At 47.7% G+C, this 21,167-nt stretch overlaps 4 protein-coding genes across 4 annotated transcripts; 2 read left to right on the top strand and 2 right to left on the bottom strand.

Annotated features, from left to right (window-relative positions):
- Positions 1-1,603: 1,603 nt before the first annotated feature.
- EsH8_XII_000005 (uncharacterized protein) lies at positions 1,604-3,587 on the bottom strand (the record flags this gene model as incomplete). The annotated part of the gene is made up of 3 exons (XM_083273768.1): positions 1,604-2,103; positions 2,156-2,973; positions 3,091-3,587. 3 exons carry the CDS (start codon positions 3,585-3,587, stop codon positions 1,604-1,606), a joined length of 1,815 nt encoding a protein of 604 aa, XP_083120382.1.
- An 8,119-nt stretch (positions 3,588-11,706) lies between these two features.
- Positions 11,707-12,135, top strand: EsH8_XII_000004 (uncharacterized protein; the record flags this gene model as incomplete). Its single annotated transcript, XM_083273767.1, has 2 exons — positions 11,707-11,727; positions 11,815-12,135. The coding sequence occupies 2 exons, from the start codon at positions 11,707-11,709 to the stop codon at positions 12,133-12,135; spliced, it is 342 nt and encodes a 113-aa protein (XP_083120381.1).
- A 45-nt stretch (positions 12,136-12,180) lies between these two features.
- On the top strand, positions 12,181-13,941 carry EsH8_XII_000003 (uncharacterized protein; the record flags this gene model as incomplete). Its single annotated transcript, XM_083273766.1, has 3 exons — positions 12,181-12,856; positions 12,911-13,350; positions 13,420-13,941. The coding sequence occupies 3 exons, from the start codon at positions 12,181-12,183 to the stop codon at positions 13,939-13,941; spliced, it is 1,638 nt and encodes a 545-aa protein (XP_083120380.1).
- Positions 13,942-15,568: 1,627 nt separating this feature from the next.
- EsH8_XII_000002 (uncharacterized protein) lies at positions 15,569-16,009 on the bottom strand (the record flags this gene model as incomplete). Its single annotated transcript, XM_083273765.1, has 1 exon — positions 15,569-16,009. One exon carries the CDS (start codon positions 16,007-16,009, stop codon positions 15,569-15,571), a length of 441 nt encoding a protein of 146 aa, XP_083120379.1.
- Between the last annotated feature and the right edge of the window lie 5,158 nt (positions 16,010-21,167).

Here is a 21,167-nt window from a genome sequence, read left to right as displayed (position 1 = left end):
TTGTCATGCCACGCGCTTGCCTACACTCGATTGCGTTTTATAAAAGGAAACCACATGAAGGCATAATTTGCACAGGTAATATGAAATGAGATGGACGTGAAAGGCTTCTCGCAAAGTCATCTAGAACATCGGATCAGCAGTTCGCCAATGATAGTCAGTGCTTCATGGTTATAGTGTCTACAAATGATTTCTCGTCTGAAAGCCACCAGTAACAATAAACTTATTTTGGTTAAAGCGAATTTTATGAAACGCATCTTAACAGAAATACAAAGTTTCATTAGCAGATCAGCACACGTTTTTCGGTGTGTAGATATCTCCCAATAGCCTCCATCTTAACCTCTAGAACTCCACGTGGTTTCAAAAGGTTGAGTCAGTTATCTCCCCGCAGCTGAGAGGCGGTAATCAAACTGTAGCAATCATATGTGGAGGCGCTTGAATTAGAGGCCAAGGGGGACAGCGGAGCCAGGTCCCTCGTATGATTTAGAATTAGAGTAGAAACGCTTACATGTGCCAGTACAATACGAGAATCATGCGATTGGCTATTGGGTTGCAAACTGCAGTTAGCAAAGGGGATGTAGCTTCTTATGGAGTATAGTCTAGTTCTCAAGCTGAAGCCATCCTTTGAATATGGATCGTTGTTCTTCGCGCATGGTATCTGGTCTCGAAGCCGTAGAAGCAGGGGGAGAAGGACCCTCAGATAACTTTTATCCCGTTGAGTGCGGATGGACAGCGTTTTGCTGAGACCTAAACCCATTTTTTACTCCAGAAACGCCGATATAGAAGTATTTAGTTGGGCAAATAATTCTATGTATTTTCAGACAATACACCTCATTGGCCCCATCCCGCCCTTGGCAAAATCGGCACCCGATGGGATAGCCATTTCTGTCTGCAGCGTTTAAGCACATTAATTATTATCCTACCAGTAGCTGACAGACAGAATTTTCGCTAAGCCTTAAAATATCTATTATTTACACTTCATTATCCTAAGGTACATTCAAAAGGGTATTTTGAAGATACATTGAGTTAAGGTCTACTTGAAAGACTGTACTGCTGCTGCCTGTAATTACAGACCATATTATGCTAGAGCGCTGTAATGTAGCAACAGTCCGGCTCTGTGAACCTCTAGCTACCAAACATGGCCCTTTAGGCTCCATTCAGCTATTTGGCATGCTGGCCCGGGCCGAAGAGGTATAGGGGCTGCCGGCAAGCCCCTTGAAATAATTTACCCAATAGGGAAAAGGAGAGAGAGGCGAGGAAGGAGATCCTTAAGGGCGTGCTCTCTATTGTCCTGGCTATTAAAGCTACTGTCGCTACTGCTGGCACTGCTAGCCTTGCCGTCATCTCTGCAGGCGCTGAGATAGTGTCAAATGTTGCTAAGGCAGCGTTGCTGATTTAAAAGCTGAAGACCATCTAAAAGAAGCTGAAGGTAATATTTAACATGATTAAATCTATACTTAAGAAGCTTAGAGAGACTGTCAAGACGTTAAAGAAGATAGTCAAGATGATAAACAAGGTTAAAAAAAGATGACAAGGCTGTCAATTTAGTAGAACCCTGGATGTTATTCCCTAACAATTAGGATCTAATTGCAGTCGGTTTTTCCAATCACGCGTGCTGTCCCACAGCTGCCGGCGTCCTGCGGGTCGGCCCCGTGAGAGAACTGCGTCGTTGTTGTCGGACAATCTGCCCGCTGCTACTGCAGGGCGTGCCTTCGGAGTCCGGGATCGTATCTGCCGAGCAAGGGGGCCCGGCCGCCTCCGCCCCCAGGACGCCGCCGCCGCCGCTGCCGCCCCTCCCCTTCATCTCCAGTATCAACGCGGTAATCGTATCCTCGATCTTGCGCTGGGCGGCGATCATGGCCGCGGGGTCGTCTAGTTCAGAGTGGCCGGCGAGCTTGAAGACCCTAGCACAGAATGTCTGCATGAGTGTGGAGGCCTGCTGCTGGCAGCACCCTCGTCGGGTCGCCTGGGCGGTCTGCCACGCGGGCCGGAGCACTTGACCGTCTGCGTCGGTGGTCTGCCGCACGAGGCGCAGCAGCCGGGCCCATGCGACGTGTGTGAATCGTTCGGCGTAGGTGGATTTGTCGACGAGCGCCACGTCGTCGTCTAGAAACGATCGCGCCTCCGCAGACCGGAACTCGCCCATGTTGTCCTGTACGAAGTCCAGGATGCGCCCATGCAGTGACACCGCCACATCCCCGAGTCGGCCATCGCCCCCCCCTGGACCTGCTCAGCTTCTTGAGGGCGCCGCCCAGGTGGTCGCGGAGCAGGGACTTGTTCTTGGCCTTCGGGTTCACCCCGTCGATGGCGACGGCGCTGCCCCGGTTGATCCAGCCAATGGCGTGCTGCAGGACACGGACCATGGCCTGCCCTTCCGGCTTCCGGCTGCGGAGCAGCTGCTTGAGGTCCGGGAAGGCGAGTCCGGGCGTGGCCGAGACCGTTAGGCATACGGCGTCGTACTGGGCGTCGTTGAGCGACGCGAGGAGAGCGGCGACCCGGACGCCGCGTTGGCCTTCTTCGCCCTTGTACAGGACGGCCTCCACGTCGCCCGCTGTACGGTCCGTGCTATGGAGGCCTGCCGCGATCCGCTGCCAGTCGTCCCGGCCGACGTCGTGGCCTTCGTTGACGGGCAGGGACAGGAGCGTCTCGAGGACCGCATCGAGCGTCGCAACCCAGTACTCGTCGATGCGGAGACTAGCCATCCACTGGAACGTCGAGATGTTGAAGGTCTCGAGCCCGAGCTTCGTATGGCACCACCGCATCGTCATGTCCTGCCACCGCGTGTGGTTCCGCAGCGTGACGAGCCTGCGCGTCGGGAACTGCTTCTCGCCGCCGAGACAGAGCGCCTCGACGAGCTTCTGGTTGACGCTTACGTCCTTCTCCGGCGTTGGGGCCAACGCCACCGCCGCTGCCTTGGACGCGATGGACAAGAGCTGCGTCCAGATCTGACCGTGGTTGTCGGGCAGGCCCGGGTCCCTGCGGTTGACCCGCAGCTTTACGTTCAGGTCGCGCGGCAGACGCTCTGTCCACGGTTAGCCCTTCGCCCAGCCCAGTCCGCGTGGCCGAAAAATATTTTTGTCGTAGAGCTCGCACGTCCACCACAGCTCCGTCGGCGGCGTCCCCGTCTCCCCAATGTAGTCCCGTAGCGCCTTGATGCAGTGCTGGCCCGCCATCACCTCCACCGTGCCCTCATTGACCGCGGCCCAGTCGAGGAAGCACTCCTCGCGTCGTCCGTTCAAGGCGGCTCGCATACGGTGTACCTCGTCGGCGCTGCAGAGAGCGGTAATGCGGTTCTCCGGCGCGCGCCGTTCCAGTCCGCCTTTCTTAAACATCTCCTTCGGCTCATGCACGTGGTCCTGCTCGATGGGGCGGTTCTGCCCGACGCTCCAGGTCGTGTTGAGAACGTCGACGGGCATCTCAGCCACCGAAAGCAAAAACAGCCTAGCACGCTCCTTAACCGAATCCCCCTCCCGGAAGGCATCGCCCACGGCGTCTGCGGCGGCCCGTCCCACCCTGCTGGGCGTTACCCTCGCCGTGATGGCATCGTTGGGGGCTCGCTTCCGCTTCCTCCCGAGTACCGTGCCCGGCATTACGGCGGGTTTTTTTCTTTTTCTTCGCCTGGCAGCGCCTCTCTTGTAGTATTCTTCGGTTAGTATGCGTGGATTTCCAGACCGAGGGCGAAAGGGAAAGGGAAGAAGAAGAAATGCTTTCCAGGCCGTCACGAGGCACACCGCACTATATGCACGGCACGTCTGAGGATTTAAGTAGGGGCATTATCGCCCGGTCGTACAGTCCCGCAAACTGCCTGATAGGGGATCATGTGGATCGTGGCGTGTAGGTGTGGACGACGAGCAACCGTTTGAGGAAGCCGAGGATATAATGGTCTGCTAGCTAAGGCGTGCTGCACTCTGGCCGATGAGAGGTGTTTTCTTCCTCTGTAGAATGCTTCAGGCTTGACATTGACCGGTGCTATCGTCGCCCTGGCCAGGTGCATCCGAGCTCTCTCAACTGGTGTAGAGCAGCTCTATGCGGGTCAGGCATACTATAGATGTTCGCTTCTAGGTTTGTCGTACCTGCCCTTGCTTGCCAGGACGTGGTTTTTTTTTTCTTTCTGCGTCGTAAATATACATAATGGATTGTTCTCGTCACAATATAACATGTCTCCTGGTACATGCTTAGGTCCTTTTGCATTAATCGGTTTGTTACAGTTTCTTAGTCAGTTAGTTGGTCGCCCAGCTTCTTAGTCTATTGTAGTATATCGTATGTAACCCTAGAGCTAGAGTAATCCTCGCCGTCCCTTTACGTTATAACCTTAAGGGTTTTTTTTTCCCTATCTAATTACCGTTGGAGCCCGGTCCTAAGGAATCCGGTCCTAAGAATCACCGCCTAGCCTGAGCGCCTCCCGCCAAAATGCACGGGGCCCACAGGGGGATTAGATCTCAATTCCCGCCGAATGACGCCCAGGGTCGCCCGTGAAAGCCCACGCACCAGATCCACCTCGTGATTCGGGGACTCTGCTCGGTGCCTATGGTCATCGAGGTGCGGCGGTTCGTCGAAACCCCCCCGGTGACAAAATCCACTATGTCTGGCTTGACGAGGACACTGGCGAGGTTCGGGAGACAGCACTCGAGCCATACGCGCTTGTCACCGTCGACGAGACGCGGAAAGCCTTCAGCGAATAGGTTGACGCTAACGCCGTCGGCAGCTGGGGGGAAACGACCAAGAGGATCAATGCCAGCCAACTCATGCAGGAGCATTGCAGGACGACCCTGGAGCATTATCGCAGGGTCGGCATTGCCGAGAAGGTGGTTGACCAAAGGCTTTTGTTGAACTTTTTCAAGCTGCGCTTAGCACTTCGTGGGTACCATCCAACTCACGTTAGTCTCTTTTCTGCCGTGGTTCCTGGCCGTCGACTCTCCGTCTGGTTCCCTTTCACACACTGGTAGTTGATTTCCTCCCCAGGCGTCAGTATGCATCCTTCGGGGGTCTACGACAGAAACAACAAAAGTGCCCACTGTCTGGGCATGGCGCCGGCCAAGGGGGACTTCCATCTTCTGCTCAATCGGGTACCGACGCCTCCGAAATCACCGAACAACTCAACTTGATTAGCCACGGCGTAGTGCTCAAGTACCACGAGCAGGTGCTGGAAGATCTTGAGAAGATCTGCTGCAAGAAGATCCGGACATCCGTCTTTACGGTCTACGTCATCGTGTTCCTGATGCTGCACGGGCTTGCCGTCGCAACGGAACACCACCGTCTGGACGCAATTTTGTGCCGTGAGGCAGGGGTAGGAAGGACACCCAGGGCTTGGACGTGGCTACGGGATTGTTGGCTGAACGGTCATGGCAGACACAATGGCGGCAAGACGCATACCTCGCGTACCTCGAAACAGTAAAGAAGAGCGGCCACATCCTGCTGCTCTATTGGTAGTACTACAGGAGAGCACCTAGCTCCCTCTGTCCAGCGCACGGCTGGATCGGCGACCACATCACCAAGTGGTTCTGGACAAGGCTGAGCAGCGAGCACGACGACAGCCCGGAGCCCGGAGATTCTACCTCCAGGCGACCATGGGTATATATCTGGGCTGCTGCCGCCAGCCAACCACTTCTTCTTCTTCTCACAAACATTATCATCAGCTTTATAAATCAAGACGAATTCGTTGAAGCTCTCACCAGTACGGGTATCCCTGTGAAACCAACAGAACTTAAGACGAGGAAGAGACTTTCAGCGCTAGCGGTATCTTTGTAGCCGATAATCAAATCTACACACTCTGACTTCTATCATAAGTACTCAAGAACGTCGCCCAAATAGATGCATACTAGATAAGACGTGAGATCTGTCAGCTTAGCAGGCAAGACGATATAGGAAAAGCCTAAATCAGTCAATCAGCCTACAGAACACGTTATACAAACTGATCCATTCTTCGCGGTCAAGCGGCATCAGCCTCACGCCATCACCATCGAGCCAGTCTGCTCCAGACTCGCAGACGACGACCAGAGCCTCGGCCGTCCTCTTTTTCAGCTCGCGCCATTCTTCACTGACAAGCAGGAACGCCGCCCCCTCCTTCCCCACGTGGTTGATCGCGTAACAGATGGGAGTTTCTTCGTTGAAGCAAAAAATGGCTTTTGAGTTGTCCTGGTTACTAAGCCGATCATACCAAGAGCTGATTGTTGATTGCTAAATAACACATGTAGTCAGTAACGTGGCAGGAGTCTTCTGTTCTAACCACCCCGCTTATCCGATGTATCACAAGTTTGGGTGTGTTCAAGCGCTAGAAGTGTAGAACTGGAAACCGATTCCGGTTGCGGCTGTGCTGTAGCCGCCCCATCGTTGCCTCTTTTCCGCAATTGCAATTACCCTGTTCGCTTCGAAAAGGAAGGTGGGGTGCGCAATTGCAGTTACTCTGTTCGCTTCGAAAAGGAAGGTGGGGTGACAAAGTCAGGACTCTTGGGGTAGACAGGACATCTCATGCTTTGGGACAGGTGGTGTAATGCTTGCTTGCTCCAACCCCAGTGAGCACTTGGGAAGGCGGTGTAAAGCATAGTGTGGGGTAGGCCATTTTCGACAGGCAATTCCACTATCAAACACTACCCCACGCTTGGAAAAAATGGGGTTGGTTAGCAATCGATGGGATAGCTAGACATTAGTTGCAGTTGCTAAAGGCAGGCGGATTCAATTCGCAAGTTATGCCTTTAGCTAATGCAACCCTAAAGTTTCTTTGGCGATTGCTGGAAGCTGAGTTTTTAGATACAATCCTGACTTGATAACCTCAGGCTATCGCGGCGGCTGGTTAAAGGTTGACGATCAGAGTTAAGTATTATACCAAAACCTAATTAGTACCTTAAGTCTAGCTAGGCAGGTAGAGAATGATCCCTGGCCGCGATGTATAAGGTTAGTCTGAAACCCTGCTGAAGAGAAGATTTAGGTGACTTAAAAATTAAATCAGGTTCTGGCCTGTTGTGTAAACGTTGCGTGGTCAGACTCTAAGGGTCTGTTTAAAAAATAAAAAATGGTTTCCGCCTTACTTAACGGGCATTTTCTGCTGTAAATGTCACGGCGCCTAGTTACGGCTTCTAGAATTGAATTAGAACCTAGGGGACTGCTTAAAAAGCCATCTGGCTCCTTTCATTCATTAACCCTTGCGTGTCTAAAACAAACTTTCTCATCCAAGGTCATGCTTTCTGAAACTCTAAGCTGGCGTGAATGTTGGTTGGCCGACGGGCCACGAGTCATTTCTTATATCTACGGGCCCTGTCGAGCCTTTCATCAGCTTTTTTCTTGTTTACAAGCACTTCAGAATTCAGAACGCAGCCACAGGCAGCCACACAACCACATTTTCCAGAAATTTCCCAAGCATCTATTTACATTAACCCTAGAAAACAACATATTATGCCCTACCTGAGGTGCTCTGAGACAGCCGGCCATCCGTCATGCCGATTAACCCACACTGCTTGATGACCAACGCAACACATCAGTCGTCCTACAGCGCAAACCCCAATCTACCGAAGCCTGAGGATGTTTTACATAGTATCAACCTCGCGTCGCAGATTCTAGCAGTTACTCTGGTCAGCTTATTTATGGCCTTGCGTTTGTATACCAAGACCTTCGTCGCGCCACCATTTCATACCGACGACTGTAAGTTCAATCACATCCTCAAGTACTGACGACGGCAATCTTAATTCTTCGCCTAGGGATGTCATTGATAGCATGGGTAAGAAATCGCCTTTTGAGAGTGAACTTCAGATAGGTTCAGGAGGACTGAATCGTAGGCAGATTGTTGCCCTAGGGTGGTACGCCTCGGCAATCGTTAGTGAGTAACGGTAGCGAAGGCAAGCTGTGGAGTGTGATGATGCTAATTACTTACATGCAAGTGGGTCAGTTTGGCGGTGGTTTTCACATCTATGATGTCTCGAAAGAAACGTTTGTAAACTTCAAAAAGGTAATTGCTGTGTTTTCCCAATCGTCAGCGTCCAGCAGACTAACGTCCTTTCTGGGGTCGTATGTTTCAACCCTCTTTTATAGTCCCTCATCTTTTTTCACAAAGCTCAGTCTCCTCTCGACCACGGCGAGAATCTTCAGACTGCACCGTAAAACGGTCATCGGAACGTATGCTTTTATTATCTTCTTGACTTTATATACCCTTCCCGTTTTTTTTATAAAGATGCTTATATGCCGACCGATCGCCGGCTTCTGGGATCCAACAATTAAGACCACCTGTTTTCACCAGCGCGACATTTATGTAGCGGACACCACTATCAGCGCCGCCACTGATATCGCCGTTCTATGTCTTCCCATACCTGTTGCCGTTACTCTCCGAATGTCATGGCATAAACGACTCAAGATCCTCGCCATGCTGAGCTCCGGAGGTGTTGCCACGGCCGCGAGTCTTGTTAGGCTGGTTGTCGTGATCAAATTAGAGGAATCGGGTGATGACACAGTAAGCCTCATCCGCGTAACTCTTCTTGGGTATGCCCATCCTAGCCCTTTACTTGTGCCTTATGGACCGACTACTTGCAGAGACTGACCACACAACTAGAACAGCAGAACTGGGTATCGGTCTGATGTGTGCATGTCTCCCTGCTATCAATATTCTGTTTCTTCGAGGCTGTAACTCTTCACGAGACTCTGCTCAAAACACTCGCGGAAGCAATAGAATAACCGAGCTCAAATTTCTCGAAGGCAGCAATCTCAGGACTCAGCAAATAGGAACAACAGAGGAAGTCAGACAGGAGGGCACAACTCATGAGGGACCTCTATCATCAACTCAAGAAGAAGAAAGGAGAAGAAGCTGCATATTTTCCTTCGAACGAGCTTACCGTCCCCCGCGGACACGATTGGAAATAGATACAGAACGGGCAGCGATGGAAGATGACTGGTATTCCGGCGTAGTCGCTTCACCGTTTTCAGAACCTGGATCTCCGGACTGGAGTCGGAAAGGGATCAGACCATGATATCTAATCACACAGCTAAGAGCCCTGAATTTTGTTTATTAGGATAGTCAAATACTAAAACTCTCACTACACACAGCACGTTGACTACTTTACACCTTGCCAAGTATTCTCAACATATGCGCGGCTATCTCGGGTTGGCCTACGTTATTATGTTCCTGATGAGGTTTTGCTCTGGCGACCCCGCTAGTGCCCTGGCAAGCTGTGAAAAAAAAACTCATACTCAGGTTTATATGCTCTCACCTGCTATGATATCATACAAGGCGCTGGACTGCATAAACTAAAAACCGTCGGAAGCTGTAAGCTAAGGGTCCAGGGTCGGTAACGATGTATGTGATAAATGGATTTCATCCGTTATAGACCAAAACCGCCCTAAATAGCAATGAAGAGTGGGACAGGGTAAAAAGTTGTAGAAAACTTTCTATATCATTCAACAAATGAAACATGTAACTCATCAGGTGCAGATGAACCCTATTTTTGCCAAACCCCAAATACCAATCTTTACTCCAAAAACGCCAATGTAGAAATATTTAATTGGGCATATATTTCTCTATACTCCCAAGCAATACATGTAATTAACTCTACCCCGCCGTTGGCGAAAATGGGGTCAAGCAGCACCCGATGGGATAGGCAATCCTGCCAATAGAAGTTGCAATCCTTAAAGCTACTCGTCGTCACTCTTAGAGCTGAAATCGTCCTAATCCTCATCATCTAGTTAATGTTAGCATGTAACCACTAATTACTATTCGGCGGGAATTGGGACCCAATTTGCCATACAAACGTCGTAATGTGGCCCGTGCTTTGGGACCGAATTTCCTGGGACCAGGCATGTCCGTGCGTTGGGACCGGATCGCTTGGGGCCGGATTCTTGGGTTCCGGATTCTTGGGTTCGGATTTTTAGGACCAGATTGCTTTGGATTAGATTTCTTGGGACTAAATTTCTTGCGTTAGGTTTTTTAGGACCGCATTACTTAGGGCTTGCTCCCGGCAGCGCCAACAAGCAGCTGTTCAAGCTTCTCGGCGAGTTGGAAACGTTTGGAACGGTGAATAGTATCCGTCGTATAATGTCCCAAGCCCCCCCCCAGCATCGCCCTGATCAGGACCATAATCAAACTCACAACCCTGTGGCGCGACAATCTGCATCCTCGAAGCAGCGGCAGTGGACGCAGTAGACAGACGGGCGGATAGATGTTAAGACATATCAAGCAACACATCTAGGGCGACGGCGGTGTTAACGAGGGGCCCTCAGCTAATCAAATCATGTAATTAAGCTCACTTTTACCAGAGATTTAATATGGACCAACTGGATTGCTCCTCACTGTCATCGTCCATGGCCGCAGGTGGGCTTGTTCTACTCCAGGTTTGATTCAGCTATACGAGACATTTCCTCATCGGCCAGTATTCCAATTCGCGCTCGACTAACCCCGCGCCGGTGTCCGTGTCTCCAAATCTTGTATATTTGGTCTCCTGCCACCCAGCTGAAATGTGTTGTGATTGGAGTTGAACTTTTCGTAGAGTCTTTAGTTACAGGAACTCCCTTGTTGGTCTCCTCTGCTGACGGGCATCCTACAGAGTACCTAGATTCTGCAATGTCTACCATTTGCCACATTCTCAATTTCATTCTCAGGTACGGGAGGGTCTAAAAGATTCGTCGGAATTAATCCAACGGCCTTGCCAAAATCTACCTCGGGGGGGTATCAATCTTCGACGGTCTGCCTTGTGCTGCACGGCACCGTTCAGATTGAGGCATATACGAGGGCATTATGGGGCCTATAGACCCCAATCAACATTATGGGCACCACTCAGTGAGGCGTAGAACTGGAGGATCAACGAAGAGGGGGCGAGGCAGAAAGCATGTAAATTGATGGTTTGATTTTGTAGTTCCCGCGGCGTGCGGCCTGAAGACGTAAGGTGACCGGCGGTAAGGAACCAACTGCCAAGCCTCGCGTTGACAAAAGGAATATTACGATCGTGACATCTTAAGTGGAGAAAGATGGGTAATTTGGGGTTTTGAAACCTTGGCGAATGTCTTGCCGCAGTCGATGCGTTCGCAATTGGATTCGTTGGGGGTTGTTGGCAGATGCGGTTGGCTGATGTTGGTCGCTAAAAGATGGCGAATCTAGACCTTCGGCTGCATCGTTTTTTTCAGTGAGTCGATACAGCATCTTTCATAGTTCGGGGGCTAGCTTAGGCAAACTGTCAATATTCGAACGATGAAGTCTCACGAACTGACATCGCCATTAGCCAACGGCCCCCGAATCTACAAGGGTCTTCACCCTTTCAGGCTATTTGTTTCATAGACACTCAGACGAGGCAGTATGAGGCAGTGTAGGCTGTGATCAGTCTTTGGCATCAATGTTCGAGACGCCGAGTCTCCCTAGTTGGAAGACATAAAAGACAAACTGCGAATCGCAAAAAGATCATGCATCCAATCTCTATGGACAGAATCATTTCATTTCTTAAAAAAGCATACTTGCCTACGCTTCAGTCTTTGACACGCATCAGAGCCTATAGCTTCTTCAGAGCTATGAAGCTTCTCTCCATCTTGGGGCTGCTTTGCAGCAGTGCCTCTGTAGTCTCTCGGTCACAACTTACTCCTAGAGCGCCCAAGTGTCCCAAGCCTGAGGGCAATACGGATGCTCAGATAGTTGCAGCGTTCAAGTCCTCCGGAAAATGCTTCAGCTACACTGGCGCTAGCAATCGTGAGAAGAGTTTAGCTCCCTGTGCCGGTGCTGATGGCTATTGCCAGAAGGTCAAAGGGATGAAGAACGCCGCAGCAGGTGTAAGTAAATAGCATTTCATCTTCTATTCACATTACTCCGTCGAAGAAATTAGTGGTTGTTACAGCTTGCTGATACGTGTGTCTTAGTGTGAGCTCTTCATTCCTGAGGGTGTCAAACTTGACAAGAGTCTCGCCAACAAGGACGAAGATTGTAACGAATGGTACGCCGGGCAATGCACATGCGAGTGTGAGTTCTGTGAAGAGATCGCAGACATTGTCATCGAGGGTCTCGAACAGCTTGATAAAATTATTTGCGCCGTTATGCTTTCTGTCTTTACGTCCATCGCCGATATTGGTCTCGCGTTCATCCCCGGAGGCCTTTCACCCAAAGCTATCAAAGCTGCAGTACAGGGCGCAAAGTCTTTCTACGAAAATGGAGGAGATGCGACGTCGTTCTTTGGGAACTAAATCGGCCCTGCATGTGGGATCCCGGACTTCAACTTCGATATTACAATGGTGTTTGGTTCTCTCGTCGGCGCCCCGGACTCCATGTCGCGTGAAAAATCTGTCGGTTGCAAGAAGAAGAACAAGAACGGATGCCGCGATGTTAAGCCCGTTCCTGATCCCACGACGAAGCCAGACCAGCCCACGGTTAAGCCCAGCGACAAACCGCAAACTACAACAACACCGAAGCCCGTGACGACGCCGAAGCCTGAAACTACATCAGCGCGCACAACATCCTCGCCTGCCTCATCCGCGACTGAAGGCGGCGCCGGATGTGCCTACTGCGGCGAGTTCGGCAAGACAAACGCAGCTCGTGATGAGAAGTACCAACTCATGTACGCCCGCGCGGGCAACTCTGCCAACGCCCCGGCCTGCGTCGTACCTCCTGCAGACGGATCAATGCGCAAGAGAAGTCTTTTTGGTTTTCTTCCAGACCAACTGTTCTCGCGATCATTATTTTTGCAAGGACGTGCCCTTACCGAGAAGGACACCAAGTTCGACGGGTACGTGCTCGGCAATACGTACACAGTAACGGTATTCATGGGAAAGTATGCGCCGTCCGGCGATGCCGAAAAGATTCCGGAAATCAGCAAGTTCTGGGCGTACAAAGATCCACAGAATACGAACCAATGCAGCGTGGAGGTGGTGAAAGAAGCAAATAAGGGAAATGGAAAGACATACGATAGTAAGTAGTCCCTCAAGAATGATGATGGCATATCGTGTACTAACAAGCGCGCAGCCGAACACGTCTTTGAGGCCCAAACTGTCCTGCGGTTTCTGTCCTGGCTGAGCCATGATTTTGGCGCAAAGCTCGAGACTACATACAACATGCCATCACCTGAATGGGTCATTGACACGTTTTTGTCACCCGAAGAAAGTCAAACCCCCTTCTTCATCGTCTCGCCCGGCAACACCAATGTTGGCGATCTCTTCACCCCATCTTCAGGCGAACGAGGGGGTGCCCTGGTTGTCTATGGATTCGGAAGATCCGATGGAGTCAAGGGGATTTTGGGGAACAAGAAAGTAGAGCGCATTCCAGCCACTCGAGGCAACAAGAACCTGGCCTTACTGGAAAAAGAGATCAATATGGCCAAGGGGAAGTGGTTTGGCATGGTGAAGCCCGCCAGTGACTTCTCCAAGATGAACACACAGCTTAAGTATCGGACAGAAATACGAAGGGTAAGAGAGACCAAACAACAAACCCCGCTTGTTTACTGTCACAGACGCAACTAACTAGAGACAACACAGGGTGTGGCCTCATTTCAATTTCTCGGCACCAGCGACGGCCAAACGGACACCATCTGGAAGAAATGGGCCCGCGTAACGAACTGGATAGACCTTGTCATGCACACTTTCGATCAACAGTACCAATGGGGTACGCGCGCTGGCGAGCCCAAGAACTCGAATGGAAATCCCTCGATGCGGTCTCTTTGGGCGTACTGGATCGACAAGGAGCTTGGCGATATTGAGGCCCTCACCGCAGCCTGGGCGACAGAGGCCGCAAATGTCTTCGACCTCAAGTACCCGAAGAACAAGCGGTCCACGGCCGAAGAGAAGTGGAGGAACGACGCTTTCGGCACCAATGGCTTCGCCACTGCAGTCAAGATGAACTTCCTCGCCCGGCCGGTCTCCCAACCGGCGACTCGGTTTATGGCGCCTATGGCTAGAAAGATGTCACATTTGATGCTTCCGACCAGAATCCGAATGTCAGCGTCCCTGCCAAGATCGTTTAGGCAATGTCTTGGGTGGTGGTCATGCTGGAAGCTTTGAGATTCAGAAAGCGGAGAGGTAGACTGGATGATTTCTTGTGTGGGAGCACACCGGCGATGAGATGAGTCGCGACGTTCTTTATATGCCAAGGCTGGATTTGCTGGCCCTGTTTATCCCTTTTGAAGTAGTAATTTTCTCTACAGGTACCTATATTTGATTGAAGTTCTCTGATTATCGCTTGTCTTTCTTGCGTGATCTACCCGTAGGAATCCCTTCAAACACCTTAGCAGATCAGTCTTCCAACGACTGGAAAGCTTCTCTCATTTCCCCCATCAGCTTTCCCACGTCATCATAAGTGCAACGTAGAACTTCCATCTCCGGTGCCTGCTGGCCTTCATCTTGGCCGCTTTGGAGCCCCTCAACTTCCCCTAAAGTTGTTGCAGAATGCTCGTCTGACAAATCCCAGTACACCACCAGGAAGCCTCCCTCGTTCTCGTTCCAGAGCTCTTGTGGCCGGTCAATGATGATGATAGCTCGATGCCAATCCTCATTTCGTGGCCAATCCACATGGTTGATGAGTCGCGAAATGTGGAAAACATCATCGGCGCGTTCCCGTGACGCAATCTCAGCACAAGCATGTTCTCTGCATTTCGTGATTCTCTCATCGGTAGATGCATCCGCAGCAAGCGGCATGCCCCAGAGGTCAATGCGATCATGGAATTCAAATCCAATTCTCCAGCGCGCTCTGAATGTCTCTTCGTGGACCCTCTCAACTAGGGTTTTGAGATGGTCCGGGTTGTCAGACAAAGGCGTCGTGTCGTATATCTGAAGAGAGACTTGCGGGCGTGTGTGTCCAGTCTCATCGTCCGAATCCGAGTCTGAGGGCGATCGCGCATATTCTTCGGGTATTGGCAGCCTCTCCGCACGTTGCCAGGCGGTAAAGCATGGCGTATTATCATGGCCGGGCACTTCCTCAATGACATACCGCAAAAGAGCTTTGCGGGGCGCCTTGCCGCCCGTAGATACTCTTCGTGTTGGCGTGTGGGGCATAGTTATTGAATGAAAGTTTTAAGATGCACTTTAAAAAGAACCTGGGTAGAGAGAAAAAAGGACGTAGTTGTTTGAGGAGGAAATTGGAGCACGCGAGTATTTGATGTTCTGGGCGAGAAAAAATGAGGGGCCTTGTTGGTGCTATGCCTCATTGACTCGGGCGTCTGGCTAGGTACTGATGATAAAAATAGATAACTGGGGTAGGTATTTGTTTTCTAGGTATGGCCGAAAGGTCCTAACAACAATCATACAGGCTGTACAGTGTAACATCCAACTCTCTCCCTCTGATAACTGTCTAGTAGAGCGGTTGTACTAGACCAGTCCGGTAGGGTTTAGGTCCAGGATTTGTAGTGTATAAAGTATATAGTTTATAAATACAGTAGGGATAGAGCTATATAGTAAAAAAGTAGAGTAGAAGGCATTTATAGTAGTAGTAGTAGTAGTAGTAGTAGTAGTAGTAGCAGTAGTAGTATAGGTATAAGGTAGAGTTATAAGAGGTAGGCTTTTAAGCAGGTAGGTGGATACTATATAGCAGCAGGATGGATAAATTAAAATTATAAGTATCTATTACTAGAGTAGAAAAGTAGCAACTTGCAAGTAATATATATATAAATACTACAAGTGGAGAGAGAGTATACTACATATTAGGGGCATTGTAGGTCACCAGCCAATCGCCAGCGGGCTCATGCTCAGGCAGCTTAAGCTCTGGGTTGCGCTTGTTGATTCCTTTTGCGAATAGCACCCTGGCGTAGGGGGGATCAAAGACGAAGAGTGTTTCGTTCGTCAGACCATTTCTGACTTCCGCCGTAGCCGTGATCTCGTCTATCTTAATAACGTCATCCGGACCCGTGATAGTCGCCCTCTCAATTTGTTCCTTGATATGCTGTGCAGTCTCGGGATCGTACCGGGTGTCGATAAAGTACAACGAGTTTCGGCCTGCTGCTGCCACGTACGGGGTATCTGGCGCCACGATCTGGGGGCCGGTCCATGCGTCGATAAACTTCGGTACGTAGTTGACGCGATACTCCTCTTGGAAGATTGGCGAACCCTCGCACGGTCGGAATAGGTTTATAAGCATGGTGATTAACAGCGTAAAGAGCACTGTGGTATAGCGACAGGTTCCTTATATATTCCCAACGACGACGAGGGAAAAATAAGGTATTGCGTTCCACCAACCACTAATTAAAAAGACAATTTACTATAAGAAAAGTAATACAACCTTTAGCTTGGTAAAACAGTGCCTAAAAAGCATGTCTCTTCTCCCCTCTTGTCAATAGAAGATCTAAGCGCCTTTATATCTTGATAGAGAGCCGAGGGACGAAACGTGACCTGATCGTTAGCCGAGTGTCATCGGTGCCTAAGAGGGAAGGTGTGCTATCTTATTGACACTAAGTCCGTTGTGGTGAGTTCGGAACGATAGCAGAACTCGAGAAAGCAGGGGGGCACCCCTCATCAACAAACAGTTAACCACCAACAATCAACACCTGATAGCTTGCAACCAACAGCTTACAACCGACAGCCAATAGCCAACACAAGCTTTCGGATCAAGCGGCACAAGCGGCGCCATACTAGGCATTTAGCCTTCCCTATTAGGCGGTGGGTCATTAAGAAACTACCCATCAACAGCGTTCTACTACAAGGGTACCAACAGCTCGCAACCAACAGCCAGCAGCCAACACAAGCTTTCGGATCAAGCGGCACAAGCGGCGCCATACTGGGTATTCAACCTACCCTATTAGGCGGTGAGTCATTAAAAAACCACTTATTAACAGCGTTCTTCTACAAGGGTCTAAAGAGCTTATCTTTACAACAGGCGATAGATTAACTTATAAGTACCCGGAGAAGATAAAGAAGGGGAGGAAAACCCTATTCTATATTTAATCTGCGGAATCTAACCCTTGTCGGATTCTACCCCCTGTTTTTTATTTGCCACTTGGCAAACAACACTGCTGACGCCTCACGCCAATGTCAGAAATACAGCATCACGAACCGTGTAATCTAATCAACGTTCCGCCTCTACGTCAAGGAGATCTATATAGGGATCTATTAAGGCACTTCTGTTAGGTACCTTTTATTAATCGAAATGCTTGTATTACTTTCCTGTAAATCTAGATATTAACATGACGTAAGGTTTTATTAATTAAATTAAGACCGAAATTACCCTATAAGCGATAATGAGATTTCCGATAATCCCTACCTCTGATAACTGTAGTAAGATAGTAAGAATAATATATACCTTCTAGCCGTTATTACGGGCGGTATTCTGGCAGAATACTAGGGTTAGGGTGTGGGGTTGCCTGTAAAAAAAAACAGCGTGGTCTATATATTATCGCAGACTAACTTTCACTAATTACCAGCTTAAAAAACAAATAATAAATAAAAATAACCCGACCTATATACACGACAACCCTAGGGTTGTAGCGTTTTACCCTAGGGGTTATAATACTACCTTACGCTATTTCCCCTAATCCATCCTATAGCCCCACCACCCCTCAACCTTAGGCTAGGTCGTTTAATCTAAACAACTGCTAGACTACATGCTGCCAACCACTATATAACGTAAAAAAATCGATATAGAGGTAGATAATAATAATAACTAACAACTAATAAATATAGTATATCTATAGCATCTTAGCCTTTTCTTAACTAAAACGATATATAATATAAATAGAAGCTAGAAAATATATAAAATAATAAAAGCAAGTAAAGTAAGGTATATATAAAATATATTACTATAAGACCAGCTGTATTATAATTATAGTAGCAGTATAATATATAGGAAGTAAGTAAAAATAATATATTAATAGTAGTAAGAAGGAAAGAGAAGGAGAAAAAGATGTAAAGAGAGCAGGGTTACTATAATAGTAGCTTTAGTGCTGGTTGTAGTAGTTTATTCCTCTAGAGTATTAGGCTATCCTTTAAGAAATAAAAAAGAAATTACCTATACTATATATACTAAAGTAATATAGAAGATATATTCCTTTTCTTAATGCTATATAAACAAGCGACTTAAATATTTTTAACTTCTATAAAGTTAACCCTACTATATAAAAGAGTAAGCTAACTCTAGTTAATATAAGTTGTATTTTACTATTATAAGGAAATAATATTATAATAACTAGCTACTATACTATAATATAGTATAACTTACTAGTATATGCTTTTTACTATAGAGTAATTAAGAAGCTACTGCTTTTAGGTTAAGGTTAGCGTCTTCCTACCTATATATAGGCTTTAGCCTTTTATACAGCTGATTATAGGGGTAGGATATAGTAACAGGCTACTACTTTAGGGTATTATTATAAACTACGTTAAGAAACATAAGAAGGTCCTTTAGGGCGTCACTAAAAAAGGTGCCGTTAAATCTATATAGGTGTTACAACCTATTAGAAATAAATATAACCAACTAGGGTATACCCTACTAGGGAACTAGCGGCTAAGTAGAATACAAGCATAAAGAGTAAGCAGGCCTTACTTAGATATAGAAGAACTATAATATAAGTTATATATAAATAAGATAAGGATAATAATTAGTTAAATAGAGAATTTATAAGTAATTATAGCTTAGTATATATAAGCGCTTATAAAGTAGATCTATAAGCAATTATAGAATACTTATAGTAATAATTACTAGATTATACTAAAAGGTAATTAGGACTTATATATAGGATAAACTTAGAAAGGCTTAAGATTAGACTTCTATAGCTTTTTAGTAATCAACTTGTAATTTATTTTTATATAACTCTTAATATCCTTTAATAGTAATATTACTAATACTACGACCTTATTAATTATATAATTAATTACTATACCTTCTAAAGTCTAGATCTAACACTACAACTTACAGTACATACAACTACTATTCTTAGTATTAACCTTAACGCCTGTTAATATAAATCCTACTGTTGGATATCTAACCGTAACAGGCTGACGCTCTTTATAAAAGCTAAATATATTAAGAGCTGTAACTCTAATACTATAGAAGCCGCTATATAGCCAGCAGGTAGAGAACTAACGATATTACATACTAAACTTAGATTTTAACCTAATACTCTTAACGGCTCTAGATTAATTAACAACTACAGCAACCCTAACTTACTGCTCCCTAAAGCAGCTACTGCTTTCTCTCTACTCTTACTCCCTCCTGCTATAGGCTCTTTTAGTGTTAGTAATATATAGTATTTAATCTTAATGCTAAGCTGCTATATATCAGCGCCTTTAACCTTATCAAGCTTTTTACCTAAGCGGAAGAACTGGAATGTAGGTATTACAGTGATCCTGCATGCCTACACAACATCTTTTGCCTTGTTGACGTCGACTTGCATGAAGATAATCCTGGTTGAGGAGGCTTCATGCTGCTTTGCGAGTTTGGAGAAGACAGGCGAGATTACCTTGCAGGGACCGCACCATGTTGTGTAGAAATCGATTATGAGGAGGTCATTCGACTTCAGGGTGTTGAATTACGAGATAGACCTGATTTCCTTTATTATTGCAAAGTGCTGAGGAGATTCTAGCGGATGTTATTGTTGAAACTAACTTGGACAAAGTAACACCGTTAAAGATATACTTCTTAATCGCTTATACTAGATGGATATTATTATCTATAAAGGTGAATGAAGAAGGGAAAACCTAAGCAATCCAGGCTTGTGGGTTCAGCAAAAGCGCACGGATCACGTGATCAAAATATCACAGAACCTCAGCCACCCTATCCCTTTCTTACGCCCATCTTCCGCCACAGTGGCTCAATACCTGCCCAAACCCAATGCAACATGGATTTTTGCCAAGGCTGTGGCATTACCCTTTACATCAACCCGTCTTACGTGCATATATTAGACGTGGCTGACGAATCATGTAGTTTCATCGGACTGTTGGTAATAAGCGCCGGCTGGCCCAATGTCTTCATTTGTAGTCGGATGACCTGCTTCCTAGATGGCTTCTCCCTTTTCTTCCTTCTTCACCATAGGAGCAAGCGAACAGCCGACTGATTGTTTATACACTTGACGCCGCTTGCAACGGGCCTTTCATAGTGTACTTGCTTCCACACCCCGCCACTTAACTACTCTTTGCCTCACACAGTGTCTGATTTAGAGATAAAAAGAGAAGTATCTGGATTTGCCTTGCAGCCTGATCTCAGAAGCGCACCACAATTTTGACAACACAGAGATCGCAATCTCGACAGAATGCACTTCCCATCAACCTAAAAACGCTTATATCATGCCAAAGTCCAAACCTTCTGTCGCCAAGCACATCTCAACTGCACTAGCTACTGTCGGGAAGCTGCAGCCGGAGATCAGATTGGCACAGGCCTTATCAGAGTTCAGCGTCACCCTTAGTGGAGATAAGCACAAACATGCGCGCTTTAAGAACCTACAGAAAAGCAGCCCTCTAGAGGCCATAGAGGTCGTCCAGTTAGTAGAAGAGATTAATCAAGATGGCGCCTGCCGCCACAAGTCTTAGAGGCCTTACGCAGGCCGACTGGTTATGGTGTTAGAAAGAATTTAAATGTTCGCCCCGGTTGGAGATGTACTCATTGGCGGCGCTTAAAACCTTGTCGCAGCAGGTGTCTGGGCTGCTATTAGAATGGCCTTGGAGGTATGTAAGCCTTTGCTTTGAGGGGAATACGAATCAGGCTTTCTAACTATATACCGAGCTAGATCTCTTTAGGATTTCTCTCGTTCTTTGATAAGGTTTCAGATATACTACTCCGTATTAGGCGCTTGGTATCCCTCCACCAAGACTTTGCAGTACTCTTTCCTCAGTGCCGCAAGCTTTAGGCTTACAAGTGCGAATACATAATTGTCATGGTGGATATATGCAACAAGATCATCATTTAAGCTCGAAAGCCGCTTGTTTCCTAGTTTATAGCATTATTTCTTTCGTCCTTCGATATAACGTTTAAGCCTCTGGAGGCTGATCTTTTGAGCTGGGGCTAGTGTATCAAAAAACAAACATTAGTGCTTATTCAAAGGTCGATTCTACAGGAACAATCTTCTGGCTTAGATAGATTCAACCGTCTAAAACTCGCCATCTCCCGCGTTTATTCTAAACGTGATCAGGAACTTTAAAGACACCGCTTACTTAAAGCCTTAAGTCCTAATCAACTAGAATTTAACCTTATTTAGCGCCGTGAACGGAAAAGGGGAACTTCGAACTGGATTCTAAAGAATGTCACCTACTAAAGTTGGCTTAACTACAGCATATTAGGGGTTCTTTGGATCCAAGGCAACCTTAGATTA

The sequence above is a fragment of the Colletotrichum jinshuiense genome, chromosome 12 (assembly GCF_051148585.1).
Source record: "Colletotrichum jinshuiense chromosome 12, complete sequence".
Lineage (NCBI taxonomy): Eukaryota > Fungi > Ascomycota > Sordariomycetes > Glomerellales > Glomerellaceae > Colletotrichum > Colletotrichum jinshuiense.
Note: the sequence above shows the minus strand (reverse complement) of the source record. Positions and strands in the feature narration are given on the sequence as shown.